Below are 15,562 nucleotides of genomic sequence, written 5' to 3'. Positions count from 1 at the left end.
TAAATGGGCCTTAGTGAACCAAATTACTTAGGATTCCTCTCTCAGACAAATCCAACGGTTGGATTTACGTGTCAACGTCTCATCAAACGGACGTTAATAATTTGCATGCGAGATGTTTTTATTTTTATTTTTATATTATCGGAAACAAAAAAAAAACAGAAACAAAGACGCTGTCTTTTCGAGAAAAAGGAAAAAAAATCAAAATTAGGAAAGTAAAATAATTTTCCGAGAAAATTTGTTATCATTTTTTTTCTAAGCAATCTAAAAAACAATAACGAATCATAAATTCTTCAAATCCAAGCTCTGTTTTTTGTTCTTTGTCTTCCAGATTTGTTTTTTTTTTTTTTTTTTTAATACACTCTAGATTCAGTTTTCTCTCTCTCTCTCTCTATCTCTAGGAATGTTTTTGTTCGTGGAAACTGGAATCATGAGATTAAGATTTTGAAGGAGAAAGCAGGTAATGATTAGGGTTTTCTAAGTATTGGGTATTATAAAAGTGTCAACCTTTTTTTTTCTTCTTCGGATCTAAAACCACATTACACGTTTCTCTGTTTTTATGTCAGATCCATGTTCTTGTCAGAGAATTTAGGGCTCTTTGTTTGGATTTGAGCTTTGCTTTTGTTCTTCTTTGTGAAAGTTTTGAAATTTGGGAAAAGATATGTTTAAGCAGTTTCTAAGTAAACTTCCGAGGAAGTCTTCAAAATCTGATTCTGGAGAGCTGAATCGTTCGAGTTCAGGTCCGGTATCGTCTCCGGTTCAGAGATCCGGTACTAGTGCAGGTTCGGGTCCGGTTCGATCTAACTCAGGGAAGCGTATGTCATCTGCTGTGTTCCCAGCGAGTGTTGTTGCCGGGATTGAGCCTTTGGTACCGTTTAAGGACGTACCAAGCTCTGAGAAACTGAATCTCTTTGTGAGTAAAGTTAGTCTCTGTTGTGTGACGTTTGATTTCTCCGAACCCGGTAAAAACTCGATTGAGAAAGATGTTAAAAGGCAGACATTGTTGGAGCTTTTGGATTTTGTAGCTTCAGGGTCTGTTAAGTTTACTGAGCCAGCTATTCTTGCAATGTGTAGAATGTGTGCTGTTAATCTGTTTAGGGTTTTTCCTCCGAATTATCGGTCTAGTTCGGGTGGTGAAAACGATGATGATGAGCCGATGTTTGACCCTGCTTGGCCTCATTTGCAAATTGTTTATGATTTGCTGCTTAAGTTTATCACTTCTCCGTGTCTTGATGCTAAATTGGCAAAGAAGTATCTAGATCATGCTTTTATTGTGAGGTTGCTCGACTTGTTTGATTCGGAGGATCCTAGAGAGCGGGAGTGTTTGAAGACGATTCTGCATCGGGTATATGGGAAATTCATGGTTCATAGGCCGTTTGTACGCAAGTCCATGAGTAATATATTCTACCGGTTTGTGTTTGAGACAGAGAAGCATAGCGGAATCGCAGAGCTTTTGGAGATTTTCGGGAGTATTGTGAGTGGATTTGCGTTGCCTTTGAAAGAGGAGCACAAGATCTTCTTGTGGAGAGTGTTGATTCCATTGCACAAGCCTAAATCTGTCGGAAACTACTTCCAGCAGCTTTCTTATTGTATCACTCAGTTCATAGATAAAGAGCCGAAACTTGGCAGTGTTGTGATAAAGGGTTTGTTGAAGTTCTGGCCTATCACGAACAGCCAGAAGGAAGTGATGTTTCTCGGGGAGGTCGAAGAGATTGTAGAAGCAATGAGCGTGATGGAATTTCAAAAGATCATGGTTCCTTTGTTCTTGCGGATTGCTTGTTGTGTCACCAGTTCCCACTTTCAGGTACATTCCTATTACGAATTGTTTCCTTGATCTCGATATCGTGTTGCAGTTAGATATCATATATGATTGATCTGCATGAGCATAATATAAGCTTATAAAGTTTGAACAATTGGGCGTCTTGTGTTTCAGGTTTCTGAAAGAGCTTTGTTTTTGTGGAACAACGATCAAATTGTGAACTTGATTGGACACAACCGGCAAGCCATCCTACCAATCATGTTTACTGCCTTAGAAAAGAATGCTCAGAACCACTGGAACCAATCTGTGCTAAACTTAACCTTAAACGTAAGAAAAATGTTCTGTGAAATGGACGAGGCTCTGTTCATGTCTTGCCACGCCCGCTTTAAAGAGGACGAAGCAAAGCTATGTTCTGCAGCGGAAAAGAGGAAAGAAGTATGGGCAAGGCTAGAGAACGCAGCAAGTATGAAGCCGATAACAGGAAAGACGGCTGTTCTGGTAACTCCTCGAGCAACCTCCATTGCCTGCTAAATAGCGCTTAAACCAATTCACGGACAGTTTATCCAACGGAAATGAAGCAGCAACATCAAAAGGATGATGGAGTGGCTGTTGCTTAAGCTATGGTCTTCGGGAACTTTTCATCGGGGTTGATCTCTGTAATATTATATAACTTTGATGTTGTTAGATGTGTGGCTTTTAATGCTAAATCTCTTGCTTCCTTTTAAAGCAATGAAACCATGTTGCAGATTTTTTTATCAAACTCTTTGTATCAATCAATTAAGTTTATATATCCTTTTTCTTTCAACTAGGACTTTACGGATCTAAACTTAGATCACACAACAACAAACATCAAAAAGTTTATGTTTATAGCCAAAAGAAATAAATGTACAGGTTGTTGTTTGTTCCTCACAAAACTTCATAGACTAAGGTCATGCACGAAGAACGTCTTCCCACGATATGTGATGGACCTTTCTTCAGCTCCAAGGCACCACAAATGGCCTTGCAGGTTAAGAGTCTCTTTCATTCCTGCTGTTTCCCACACAAACTCAAAGAGGCCCAATGCCCTATCTAACTGCTTCATCCCTCTCTCCAACATTTTCTCATCCGTTGAAGTCAAGATCCTCCCCATGCTTAAGCACAAGAACTCGCCCTTCTCCTTGTAAAACCCACCACAGAGATCAACTTCAATATCACGCACACGGCCATAGAGGAAATACATGACGAGAGAGAACAAACAAGGCGAAGGACTGCCCAACATCTTTGAGAGTTTTCTGTACACAAGGTGCTCTTGATGTCTAACCTCTCTAAATCCAATAGTGTTGTCCAAAAACACATCTTTGATCTGCAAAAGCCCTTCTTTCATCGATACAAGCTTTTCCAAATGATAAAGTACAGTAATTTCTTCATCATGTTCAAGATACCTTCTCAGATCATTCACCATATCAAGAACATCTTCCCATTTCGCAGAAGCATTAGCTTTCGCATATCTAGCTGGCACAGGCCGCATCCAAGAAGTTGATTTCTCGGCTTCAAATGAAACCGATGATTCAGATAAGAATCTGAGGCAAGACAATATCACTTGCTGACCCAATACTCTACCTTGACTCACCTCTCTATGTTCAACTAACCAATCAACTTCTTCTTTAAGACCATTCAATATATCTTCAAGAGCACCTCTCCATATACGATACTGCGTTACCTGTGAACACACAGTGCACCTCACTAGCTTCCGCTGTTGCGCCGAGACATTAAGAAAGTTGCTAACTTTAGTCAATGAATTCACCACCAATGGCTCTCTTTCACTTTCACTCCCAAAAAATGGGAACTTGAACCTTCCCTCTTCTCTGAGCTTCTTCTGAATTGAAGGAGAACCAACAAACATTCTAGCCAGAGACTTAAAGGCTTGCATTTTCTTTTTGATACCATCATCATAAATGACAACACCATTGATGTCCTCTAGCTTCCCATCGACTAAATCGACATCTTTCAATGCACGGCTTAGTTTTTTCAGAACTGTGAGTTTCGACTCGTACCATTCACAAGGCAATGTATCTTCAAAGGAATCAACTGAAGAATGATACAAAACCTGGATTGATTGGAAGAAGCGACTCGGATTTGCTCTGAAACAGATGTCAGAGATTAGAAGTCTTCTTATTTGATGATACCCATTAACCCACATTTGAAAAGCAGCTAAGTGTAACAGCAACGAGTTAATAGTCAGACATCAAATCCTCTCTTAGGAATTTCATCAAACAGTTTGTATGCACTTTTTGAGAAAGAAGAAACTTGACGAAATTGGGCTCTTAATTCATCCACAGGTGTGATCTTTTCAAGAGATCAAACTTTTAATGCATGATTAAGTATCGTGAAAAGAAGCAAAGCGAATTAGAGAGAAGAGATTCAAGGGAAGCTTTAGATGACAAGGGAAGCTTTAGATGACAAGTGAAGCTGTGAGAGAGAGGAGATGAAGTTGGAAGCGAAGAAGAGCTTGTTAATCGCGTTTGGATCATTAATGGGCCGACTCATTATAAGAGCTTGTTAATCTGTTATTGGTATCATGATTTTTAAATTCTATTCAAAATCTAGGGCGATAGGCACTAAGAGCGTAAATGGTAACATGAAAAAGATATTCAGCCAGATTCAGTAATTCCGCAGTTACCATTTGCATAAAACTAAATTCAGCCAGATTCAACAGTTTTTCCAACATCAACAGATACATAGTATGTTCATTTCAGATAAAAATTTGGATTATAACGATTCACATTAAAATTAAAATATTTTTGGCTATTAAATTAAAATATTTTTAAAATAAGTTTAGATCATACAAATACGATATATGAATAATTCATACACATAAAATTATTACCAGAATAGACAAGAGACATATTTATGTTCAGATATCTATAGATAATTTTAGATAATTTTAATAAATTTTAGATACTTAAATATAATTTTCCAAATTTTTGCAAAAATAACTCATACTTATGCTAAAATAATATTTAAAATATCAAATTAAAAAAAATTGTTAATCATCCTAATCATATTAAGGATTTAAACTACTAGAGAACAATGAAAAATCAATAAGATAATCTATACTATATTATCATGTTTATTTTAAAATTAATTTTTCAATAAAACTTTGACAAAGCTTTCTATTAATTAATTATATCATTTTAATAGTTCAAAAATTAGATTTGGAAGAACAACTCAATTTTGCTAAAAAGATATTAATTCTAGTATTTATTTATTGGTATAAGAGTTAATTAGACAATTAGATAATTTTATCTATTTTATTTAGATATTTTTCCTTAGTTATTCTACTAATATTCATAATTATTTGACGATATTTCAGTTAAAGTCTTAATTATTTCGACAGATTCTGCTGAAAAGCACAAAAAAAAAAATTCAGCTAGATTCAGCGGTTACCATTTGAAAATGTAAAAATTCAGCCAGATTCAGCTAAAAATCACAAAAAATTCAGCCAGATTCAGCAATTCAACCGGATTCAGCCAGATTCCTCGGTTACCATTTAGACCATGAATCACCCTTTGTTTAGCGTCTAGCGGTTTCTTGAATATTGGAATTAATTGGTTAAATCTTTTTTTTTAATCATTTTCTTAGTCTTAATAATTCATATTCAGTCCAACTTAAAGTATTCTTTAAGTTATCTTCTTTTGTATAAGTAAATATAGTGTATGATAATGTTTAAAATATGAATCTTGATTCCCAGTTATTAAGATCTTCAAATGTTAAACATATACTTTGATAACAAACTCATGTGAAAACTCGAATTTGTGTTAGTGTTGTTAATATGTCACCACTCTTTTTTTTTTTGTCAAAGAATATGTCACCACTCTACTCAAATCATACTATATATCGTATCTTTTTGACCAAAAAAAAAAAAACAATTAATGTGAAGTGGCTCTAATTTTGCTGGTGGAATTATACTAAACTCTTTAAACAAAAATATGTTTTCATCAAATTGTTGACAATACATGCTCCATCCATGTCAATTGCGTGCTTTGCATAAAGATAGAAATTATTAGGAAGAATGTGGAAGGGTGCAACAGAACAAAGACAAAAGAAAGAAGGGCTAAGAAAAAAAGGCTTAGAAAGATGAACATGCTTTGCTTTTTTATGTGGGTTAAAGAGAAAATTTTAAAAAACTTTTTCAAAAGTTACTGAAATTTTTCCAAAATTTAAGAATTTATTATTGTTTCGTAAGGGCGTTTTTGAAATGGATAAAAAGTTATCTTTGCTATTGCTTTTGTTTTAAAAATTGACTTTAACAGTAAGAATATTTGTTTATTTAACAAATGATGTGCACTTTACTTAGAATATTGGTCATCGACGGGTCTCTCTCGTTTCCTCATTAAAAGAAACACTAAGTCTACGTATAATTAAGAGTATGTTAATTAGCATGAATTATATATTTGCATGAAATTATGTTTAAAGCTATATATATACTGTATATAGTTGCACACATCTACCCTGACCCTTGTAACTTAATTATACCGCCAACACTGAATTTTAAGCAGTGGCTTAGTTTGACACTAATTGTAATTTAATGATTGCTTATGGATCTTTAGGTAACATGACTATGTTAGTTATAATAACCATATGATTTAGGAATTATATATATGCACTACTATATTTGGTATTTAAAAGAAGTTTATAAAGCTGGTTGTATTTTATTGTTTACAATAATTCACAAACCTACAAATACTAATATTCATCTAAATCAAATCTAATAATTGATGGTTTTGAAATTTAAAATGGGAAGACATTCACCATGATGCATGATAATAATACCTAAGACGTACTTTCACTTCACTAAAACCAAAGAAGAATAAAATGATGAATTGAAGTAAAAGTGGGGAAAAAAACGAAAGATTCTTTAGTAAAAAGCCAATTAGTGCAACCCTTTAACGCAAAAATAAAAGCTAAGCAATGGATTATAGTAGCAGACATTAAAGACTGGTTGTCTTTTTTTTTGACCCGTTGATGATAATCTTATACTACACTTCCATGAGTTCATTGTATTGGGAATCCTATGCAAAATGTAACGTGTGTGTGGACACGTACGTACGCTTTCTTATACTATTTTAGAGTCCAAATCATGACAATAGAACGAACGATAAAATTAAAATAGGAGTAGATGTAGTCAGTGTGAAACAAACCGAACAAGCAGTGTAAAATATATTGTTTCTCGAATAGAATTGTATCAGTTAGTAAATTAATCAGCACCATTTTTTTATTTTTCGATTGCTTCATGAAAAACAAAAAAAAAGTGAACCATGTATACAACAAAAAATGAGGTGTACATCTATTTCTTTTAATTTTCTCATTTTTGGTTGTATAAATGGGTTCATATATTAAATTTTCACGAAAACGAATTGGTCGGCTTTTCGTTCAAATAGTTAAGGATAACATAATTAATATTTTTCTGATAACTATTCTCATTTTAGAGGGAACTCGTAGAAATTTCATTCGGTTTGGTGGTTAACTCATTATATTATCGTCAAGCCATATCTAAATATGGATGCTTAATCTTGATCTACCTTTGAAAGTTTTAAAATTTGATTATTATTCACGCCTTTTTTTGAGGCATTGGATTGAACAAAAGGTTTCGTACGTTGTGGTCCATGATGCATCATCTATTTCAAACGCTTACTAGAGTTTGTGTTTGGTTTAACGTAAAACTCCACTCCTATACTACGATTTTTTTTTTTTTGATAAACCCTATCGGCTGATCCGGTAGGCCTCGGTAGGAACGCACCGAAGTGCTACAGAGTGGAATTTTCCCGATCCAGGTAGAATTGGGCCACCACACTGTCTGATCCGAGTTTGAAATACCTTCCGACTAATGCCAGAGGGTAGTCAGGCCGCCTGCATTTCTGACTACCAGGTAAACCAATTGGGTCAAGGCCCAACTGACAGACTTCCCAAACAAATGTGTTTTTGTTTCCATGGAGAATCGAACTCGGGTTTGGGAGTTTCATACTTCACCAAAGGTTTCTCTGCCACTAGACCACAAAGGCTTGGGTCCTATACTACGATTTATATGATTGCAAAAAGTAAATGCATAAAAAGATTTGCGTGCAATTTGGATTTTGCTGCCACCAAAACAGCAGTTCTCAACGTCTCGTACGATCAACATTCAACAAGTCAAGTGCTTCGAACTTAGGTGAGAATAGGGATTGCGGAATCAGAAGGCAACAACCTTGTCATAAATAAGAATACATTAAAACAAACGTACATACTAGCTAGGAGATGGAATGACATCAGAATTTTTTTGTCTTGCTTACATTCGAACATAAACCAAACAAAGGTCCTACAAGATATGAAACGTGTCAAATCTAAAGGGAAAAAAAAATCATGACATAAAGGGTCGGTATCTTGTTCCGGTTCTTCATCAGTTTTCTCTTCTCTAATGCTTCCTGGTCCAAAAGAAAAGTATCAAAAGATACGTTAACTTACTGTTTTTAGTCAAAATATATATGTTGTGACTTGGGATTAGAAATTTACAATTATTGTTGGACTAATAGGGTGGTTCAGTGGCAGGTTTTGGTGCGTTACACCTGAAACACTCTGACCTGCTTGCGAAGTTATGTTCGTTGCAGCCTGACCTATATATACACACATAAATTAACGATCGGTTTAGCTTACGTAAAACCCAACATATGCATGAGTTATAGATATGACGTGATGACAAAAACCCATATACATTTCATGAACCATGCACATGAACAACATTTGTTATCGCAAAAAAAAGAACACATGCATACACGCACTAACAAACAAACAAAAAGTACCTTGGGCAAATCCAATCTCCAGATTTCCAAGGAGAACGGCCTGTGCCGCTGCCACCACTGCTGCTGCCAAAACCAAAAAGGCCACGTCTTGGACCAACATTCATGTCTATAAACCCGGTTGTTGCAGCAGCACTTGAACTTGAAAACTCATCTTTGGCGGCACCACACTTGAAACAACTGGACCTATTGGCAAAATTATGTGTCCCGCAACTCCCAACGTTGCAATACCAATCACCGGGTCTCACGTCGGGCCCGGTGTTGAAACCGAAGGAGCTACTAACCGGACGGCCACCAAAACTGCCGAGTAAGTCAGTACTGATGCCGCCCGGTCTAGGCTCTCTACAACGTTGGCATGAATCCCTCCATTGGAAGTTGAGGTGGCTACACGATCTGCAGTTCCAATCTCCCGGCCTATTCATCTTCTTCTACGACCCCATAGAAAAAAAAAAGTAAATAATTACACAAAATTAATAAATATATATCTGTATACAAATAATGTAACCTATATATATGTTATGATTACCTGAGGATGTTAAATGGAAACGAATAAAGAGAATTGATGAAGTGAGTGTTAGAGCATATGAAGGTGTTGTTGTACTCTCTACATATATTTATATGGACAAAGCAAAAGTCCCTAGCTTTAACAACCGGGAACAATTTTTGAAGTGAAATTAGGGTTTCAATTGGTTTATTTACTTTCTTATTTGCTACAGCTTTAATGCATATCCCTTTAACGTTGGGTTTCTCCGTAAACTACGTTATTCCCAAAAGAAACAAATTTATCTATTTATATATATCGAGGACTTTAAATTTATCTATCATTTTTTGACCCCACTATTTTAAACAAATAAAAGAAACACAAGTTTAAAGCTTTCGATATCAGCCGTTTTCATTTTGCGTCTGCTTCACAAAAGCTAATACATATACATACTGCCAAATTCAATTCCATTTTTGTTTATTTATCACATACTTGACATATGTAAATCTGCGTAATTTTAGACACATAAATATTTTAAAATTAATCAAGACGTATTCTAATAGATTAGAAGAGTACCAAACTATAATCCGAGTTCAAATTCGGAAATGTGCAGTGGGTTGTAAACGATCTTTAATTTAACTTAAATTGAAAGATCAAAATAAAATTATTTCAATCTTTACGTATGGGGAGGAAAGTAATTTCCAAAATCTAGTCCTAAATTTACAAAAGACCCAAAATCTTACTGGTTCTTTAATTTATACAAAATAACAAATTAAACCAAAGTTTGCCAAATTACATACCAAGATGACTAAAAAATATCTCTTACAACTCTTGCTTTTAATGGTGGTGTGGAAACATAGATGTGTTTTTTTTTTTTTTTTTTTGGGCGACGGAAACATAGATGTGTAAGATTTTGGTGTCATGAACGAGAGTGAATCCTCCTAATTACTTGGTCTCAAGGTTTTATAACACTTGAATTGATAATGAAAAGAGATCGATACTATAAATGGCCTCTATATATGGGTTATTAATATAGTTTTTGACTAACAAGTGGATTCTCGCTATGAGACAAAATGAAAATTTCACTAAATTTCACAAATGAAACTGAAAAAAAAAGAAAAGAAAAGAAAAGTAAAAGATTCTTAGACCTTTTGGGGACCCAGTTCGTATATGCTTATAGATTTGTTGTTAACTGTATATGCACATATGATCATATAGATCCTGACTGACGACAAGCTGAGGAATATATAGTTATATTCTCATTATCTATTTCGAGCATGTACCACTTTCATATTATTCATCAATCGTAACTTCGTGGTATAACTAATTTGTAATCACATTTCATATATTTGTATAGATAATAAACAGATATATTGATGGAGGTACATGGGTGTATAATATGCTCTCGTGCGTGTCAGGAGAAAAAGGATGCAGCATGAAGTAAAAAACTCTCTAGTAATGTTAAAGCAAAAGTTGCATATGGCAACAGTTTCAAGGAACGTATCTGTTCCCTTAGCCGCGGAAAATTATAAACGTCAAAGGAATAACTTCTCTTAGCTTTTCTTTAATTTAATTACTCTTGTAACTAATATTCAAGTATATCCATGAGAACTTATTCGTTCGTGATTCTCAAACAAGACTTAAGAAAATCATCAAAAATTATAGATTAAAGCGTAATTAAAACAAGAATCATTAAATTAAATGGGAAGGAAAAGGCTTTGAGGTTCGTATCTTGACCATCTTTGTGTCCTTTTGATTTGTCTACTTACAACAAGACAGTTTCGTCCACTTTTTTATTTAACCTATCATTTTCTTTATTTTCCTCACTGTACATACAAATTATAAATTGTGGTTTGTGGATACACTTCAAATGCAATCGCTTTTTTTACCGTCAAATCACCCTTTCTATTGTGGTACATACTTGTCTATCTAAAGTTGAGTCAGCTATATGATAATAAGACAGAAAAATCCACAATAAGACATAGGGTTTTGTGTAAAATAATCCTCACAATCACTAATTTTTGCAACTATATCTTTTACATTCCAAAAATGAAGAATAATTTTTTGAAACCCAAAATAATAGGCAATATAAGCAATTTTATCTTAGGTTTTTTTTGCACAAAACCCTAAGATATACTCCATCCGTTCCTGAAAGTTTGATGTTCTACTATTTTAGGTTTATTCCACAAAAATTGATTTTCTAGCTTTTTATTTTATTTTTATTAATTGATATTAACAAATCGTAGATTTCAAGGCGTAATGATTACAAATAATTAACTGTTTTAGATTACTATTGGTTCATACATTATTAAAAAAATAAAAAGAAAAAATTATGAAATGATTAAATCATGATTGTTTCTTAATATATGTGTAAACTCTAAAACATCAAATTTTCAGGAACAGAGGGAGTATAACTTAAATGACTTTATTCAACTTTTAAGATATACATATACAGTAGTAGAATTTCACTAACAGTACAAGTTATATATTATTTACTGAAATGAAGGACAATATTGTATTTTTTTCTAACTTATGTAAAATGTAAGAGATAATGTAGTGTATATATATATATATATATATATCTAATTGTCATGTACCCCCAAACAAGTCTTTTTATGTATATTCATAAGTTTAGAAAATTAAAGCTTTAAATTAATTATTTGTACAATTGTAGTATACGAACTAAAATATAGGTTATGGTGATTTTTTTGGTAGGATGGTTATGGTGATTGAAGGTGCATGCTCTATACAACTCCGTCCATGGCTCCGACCCTAATGCCTTATCCATAAGTAGCCATAAAAGTGTAACTCGAAATTGAAGAAAAATAATGGGTAACTTAAAAAAGAATATTTAGAAAGAATCATAATAGAGAGAGAGACAAGGGAGAAAATAGAAGAATCATAATAATTAATAAACCCACCATAATGTCTCGGGGAATGGTAAAGAAAAACTGACGAACACAAAAGAAAAGAGAGAATCTATTCGATTATCTTTGGGAAATACTTCCATGCATCATCATCACTTATCTCAACTTCTCCAAAATGTCTTATGATTTTCCCACGTATTTTATTTAGGATGATTCAATTATCTATGAGTATGATCATTCGCTAGGACGATTACTTAGCATAATCAAATTGTATGTTAAGATTGCGAGCAAAAAATGTTCTTAAGAAATTATATATATATCATTGTTATCTAGAGTTTTTATAGCCCCATGAAAGATTAGACATTAAAAAAAACCTCAACATACATAACTCACTTTTTCTTAAGTTTATTCATGAAATAACCATATGATATAATTTCACATTTACTTAAAAGAGTAAAAGTGTTTGATATGCCATGTAATTCCCCCAAAATAACATATCCTTAAATATATTAAAACAGTGCTGACCAAAATACAGAGGAAAATAAATTAGTTAATGGATTTTTTTGTATTTTTGTAAGTTGAGGGTTATTTTAAAAATATTGGCTACTTTGAGGGTTTTCTTGCTAATTGACAGGAAAAGTAAACCGAATATGGTTCTACAAGTAAACCGGACAACAAAGTAAAACCCAAACGAAAAATAAAAATAAACAAAACTCTCAAAATTAATTTTGTTTAAGCAGAAAAGAAGAAGAAGAATCCATGGCGGAAGAAGAATTGCAGAGAATCGATGAGAAGAAGCCATGGCGAGTTCTCGAGTTCTACAGTGGAATCGGTGGAATGGTATCACTCTCCTTCTTCTCTAATTCTATGTTTTTGGTGAAGTCTACTCTCTTTCATAAACCCTAATTCCTATGTTCCTTTTGCTCTTAGAGATACTCTTTAATGGCGTCAGGTGTTGTTGCAGAAGTAGTTGAAGCTTTTGAGATTAATGATTCCGCTAATGATGTTTATCAACATAATTTCAAACATCGTCCTTATCAGGTTTCTTCTTTGTTCTCAAATTCATCATTTGTGAAATTGGTTGCTTATAAGCTTATATATGATTAATCGATAGAAGCATTGTTACATTTTCAAATTGTAGATGATGCTAGTTCTGTGAATTAGGCCATGATTTGTTCTTAGATTGTTGTTATTTGAAAATGTGCCATTGTGTTTCACGTTGCGGCGGTTAGGGCGGAAAAATCCGTTTGCGGTTCGGACCGCTTTTTATTTATCATTCATAACTATAATCCGTAGTAATGCAGATTGAAAAAAATAGAACAAGTCCGCCGCGAACTAACTACAGACCGTTTTTTACGTAGAAATAAACTTGGTCTCCCGCGGTTTGTTTTCTGCTCCGAAAATAGAGTGTTGTAGTCCACATTGCCCATAGCATCCATTTATACATTTTCCAGTATGGTCTCTTGATTTCTGTTTCGGAATCTTTATCGAATTCTTTTTGTTTTGTTTGTTACATAGGGAAATATTCAGAGTCTCACTGCTGTTGACTTAGATAAGTATAATGCAGATGCTTGGCTTCTTTCTCCTCCTTGTCAACCTTATACTCGACAAGGTGAATCACTGTTGTTTTCTTTACTATCAACATGACTTGCTTTTCTGTAGCAGATGTGTTGAGTACTAATTGTGTTTTTTGGTTAGGCCTTCAGAAACAATCTGGTGATGCTCGGGCTTTTTCGTTTCTCAGGATTCTCGAGCTTATACCGCATACGTCTAAGCCCCCACAGATATTGTTTGTAGAGAACGTTGTTGGGTTTGAGGTATGTGTTTGCTTGTGCTTCTCAGCTGGAGTTATAGTGAGATTTTTAACAATCATTTGTACTTGTTCTCGATCATCTTCTTTGAATTTGTGACATATTTAGTTATTGGTGGTGTTTGTTGGTGCAGACTTCAGATACTCATATGGAAATGATTGATACATTAACAAAGTTAAATTATGTCACACAAGAGTTTATTTTGAGTCCGTTGCAGTTTGGTGTGCCGTATTCAAGACCACGTTATTTTTGTCTGGTACTCTCTTTACCTTATGATTACGTAGTGCATTTGACGCATATCTGTGTACCTAAAACTGTTATTTCTAGTACTCTGAGAATGTATTGGTATATGCTGATTATGAAGCTGTAAAATTTTCTCATGTAGTGTGCACTTTGCGTATGAATTTCCGTTTCATTTCTATTTTCCTGCTTTTATCTTTTTCTTTTGGTTAAAACATCTCATGAACTTTAAAATCATTTGATTTATCTTGTTACTTTGCAGGCCAAAAGAAAGCCTCTGCCATTTAAGTCCCAACACAGTAATAACAAACTACTCTGGTCTCCAAGCCCGTTATATGGGTGTGATGATCAAGTGGAGGTTGGAAAATGTCAAGCAGAAGAAGGATTGGATAAATTACTTCAATTTTGCGAACCAGTAGAGAAGTTTCTCGAGTCAGCTGCACATGTTGATGGCGAGCCAAGTAGTGTTGATGACTCTGAGAATGGGTCCAAAGATTGCTATGGACAAGAAGACGATTCTGTGCCAGACTCTGTTCATCAATATCTAGTACCAGTAAGTTTGATAGAGAGATGGGGAAACGCAATGGATATTGTTTACCCTGATTCAAAGAGATGTTGTTGTTTCACAAAGAGTTATTATCGATACGTGAAGGGCACTGGTTCCCTATTGGCAACTGTCCAGGTACGTTCTTTCATGGAGTATACAATATTACTTTCCTCTCTATTTGCAAAGTGCAAAGAAATGCTTATCGTGAATCTGTGACCACACAGCCAAAAATCAAGGGTAAGGAATCTTGTTTGAAGGAGCAGCGGCTTAGATACTTCACCCCAAGAGAGGTTATAAGCACTGTCCTTTTTACTACCAATGCCTCACTGAAAAGTCAGCTTTATTTCAGTGAAAGATGATTTTTAGTTTCTATTTGATTAGGTAGCTAACTTTCACTCATTCCCTGAAGATTTTGTGTTCCCGAAGCACATAAGCCTTCGACAGAGGTACGCTGTTTCATACAATACACCATTTGAACCAAGATTATGTGCATCCAAGTACATAGCAGAGGCACCATTTTGATTTCGATACAGAATATAAACCCATAATATACTCTTATTTCTCATTACTTTGTGTTTGCAATGTGGAAATAGTTGAACACAAGAATGTGAAACCGTGCTTATAACAGACCGATGTTTCTGACTACACTGTTAAAAACTCCTCTTTGTGCAGATATGCAATGCTTGGAAACAGTTTAAGTGTAGCAGTCGTGGCTCCTCTGCTTCGGTATCTATTCGATTCTTGACTGCAAAACTGGAAGCAGTAAGTGACGCTACCAATTACCTGAACCAGCTATTCTCCCGAACAAGCTTCTCCTACGTTTTGCTACATCATATGACCATGTTCTTCAGTGAAACATAACCATATGCAACTGCTCTGTAATTTTAGGATAAGCTTTGCAATTCATATCATTAAATTTTGTGTTACTGATAGATGGTCATTAGCTACTGTTATGGACACAACTTATATGGGCTTGTCTTTCACGTGGGCCTTATCCGGCCCAGTAATAGATTTTTTTCCCAAAAGTAACATGAATTTGGCATGTCTG

General features: G+C 34.5%; 4 protein-coding genes across 5 annotated transcripts; 2 read left to right on the top strand and 2 right to left on the bottom strand.

Annotated features, from left to right (window-relative positions):
• Nucleotides 1–179: 179 nt before the first annotated feature.
• LOC9308238 (serine/threonine protein phosphatase 2A 57 kDa regulatory subunit B' kappa isoform) lies at nt 180–2,561 on the top strand. Its single transcript, XM_021022239.1, has 3 exons — nt 180–457; nt 564–1,801; nt 1,931–2,561. The coding sequence occupies exons 2-3, from the start codon at nt 659–661 to the stop codon at nt 2,285–2,287; spliced, it is 1,500 nt and encodes a 499-aa protein (XP_020877898.1). The 5' UTR covers nt 180–457; nt 564–658; the 3' UTR covers nt 2,288–2,561.
• LOC9308237 lies at nt 2,483–4,263 on the bottom strand. The gene has a single exon (XM_002872122.2). It carries the CDS (start codon nt 3,933–3,935, stop codon nt 2,673–2,675), a length of 1,263 nt encoding a protein of 420 aa, XP_002872168.1. The 5' UTR covers nt 3,936–4,263; the 3' UTR covers nt 2,483–2,672.
• Nucleotides 4,264–7,956: 3,693 nt separating this feature from the next.
• LOC9310333 (zinc finger Ran-binding domain-containing protein 2) lies at nt 7,957–9,320 on the bottom strand. Its single transcript, XM_021022689.1, has 4 exons — nt 9,095–9,320; nt 8,572–8,996; nt 8,285–8,385; nt 7,957–8,196 (listed from the first exon to the last, which is right to left on the bottom strand). The coding sequence occupies exons 2-3, from the start codon at nt 8,988–8,990 to the stop codon at nt 8,298–8,300; spliced, it is 507 nt and encodes a 168-aa protein (XP_020878348.1). The 5' UTR covers nt 8,991–8,996; nt 9,095–9,320; the 3' UTR covers nt 7,957–8,196; nt 8,285–8,297.
• A 3,294-nt stretch (nt 9,321–12,614) lies between these two features.
• Nucleotides 12,615–15,539, top strand: LOC9310332 (tRNA (cytosine(38)-C(5))-methyltransferase). Of its 2 annotated transcripts, none has more exons than XM_021020535.1 (9): nt 12,615–12,756; nt 12,847–12,957; nt 13,435–13,528; nt 13,615–13,733; nt 13,861–13,983; nt 14,230–14,649; nt 14,739–14,804; nt 14,896–14,960; nt 15,187–15,539. In XM_021020535.1, the coding sequence occupies exons 1-9, from the start codon at nt 12,676–12,678 to the stop codon at nt 15,257–15,259; spliced, it is 1,152 nt and encodes a 383-aa protein (XP_020876194.1). In that variant the 5' UTR covers nt 12,615–12,675; the 3' UTR covers nt 15,260–15,539. The 2 variants fall into 2 exon arrangements, with proteins under 2 accessions (XP_020876194.1, XP_020876195.1); XM_021020536.1 differs by having other exon boundaries at nt 12,632–12,756; nt 12,881–12,957; nt 15,187–15,523.
• The last annotated feature ends 23 nt before the right edge of the window (nt 15,540–15,562 follow it).

This window comes from Arabidopsis lyrata, assembly GCF_000004255.2.
Source record: "Arabidopsis lyrata subsp. lyrata unplaced genomic scaffold ARALYscaffold_6, whole genome shotgun sequence".
In the NCBI taxonomy this organism is placed as follows: domain Eukaryota; kingdom Viridiplantae; phylum Streptophyta; class Magnoliopsida; order Brassicales; family Brassicaceae; genus Arabidopsis; species Arabidopsis lyrata.
This window is presented reverse-complemented; position numbering and strand designations above follow the sequence as displayed.

Excerpts from the sequence above, each read along its gene's own strand:
- LOC9310333 (XM_021022689.1), bottom strand. The coding sequence starts at position 8,990 with ATGAATAGGCCGGGAGATTGGAACTGCAGATCGTGTAGCCACCTCAAC. Across the intron at positions 8,386-8,571 it reads GGAGATTGGATTTGCCCAAG|GTCAGGCTGCAACGAACATA; the intron begins GTACTTTTTGTT and ends GTGTATATATAG.
- LOC9310332 (XM_021020535.1), top strand. The coding sequence starts at position 12,676 with ATGGCGGAAGAAGAATTGCAGAGAATCGATGAGAAGAAGCCATGGCGA. Across the intron at positions 14,650-14,738 it reads CCCTATTGGCAACTGTCCAG|CCAAAAATCAAGGGTAAGGA; the intron begins GTACGTTCTTTC and ends GTGACCACACAG. Across the intron at positions 14,961-15,186 it reads CACATAAGCCTTCGACAGAG|ATATGCAATGCTTGGAAACA; the intron begins GTACGCTGTTTC and ends CTCTTTGTGCAG.
- LOC9308237 (XM_002872122.2), bottom strand. The coding sequence starts at position 3,935 with ATGTGGGTTAATGGGTATCATCAAATAAGAAGACTTCTAATCTCTGAC.
- LOC9308238 (XM_021022239.1), top strand. The coding sequence starts at position 659 with ATGTTTAAGCAGTTTCTAAGTAAACTTCCGAGGAAGTCTTCAAAATCT. Across the intron at positions 1,802-1,930 it reads TCACCAGTTCCCACTTTCAG|GTTTCTGAAAGAGCTTTGTT; the intron begins GTACATTCCTAT and ends CTTGTGTTTCAG.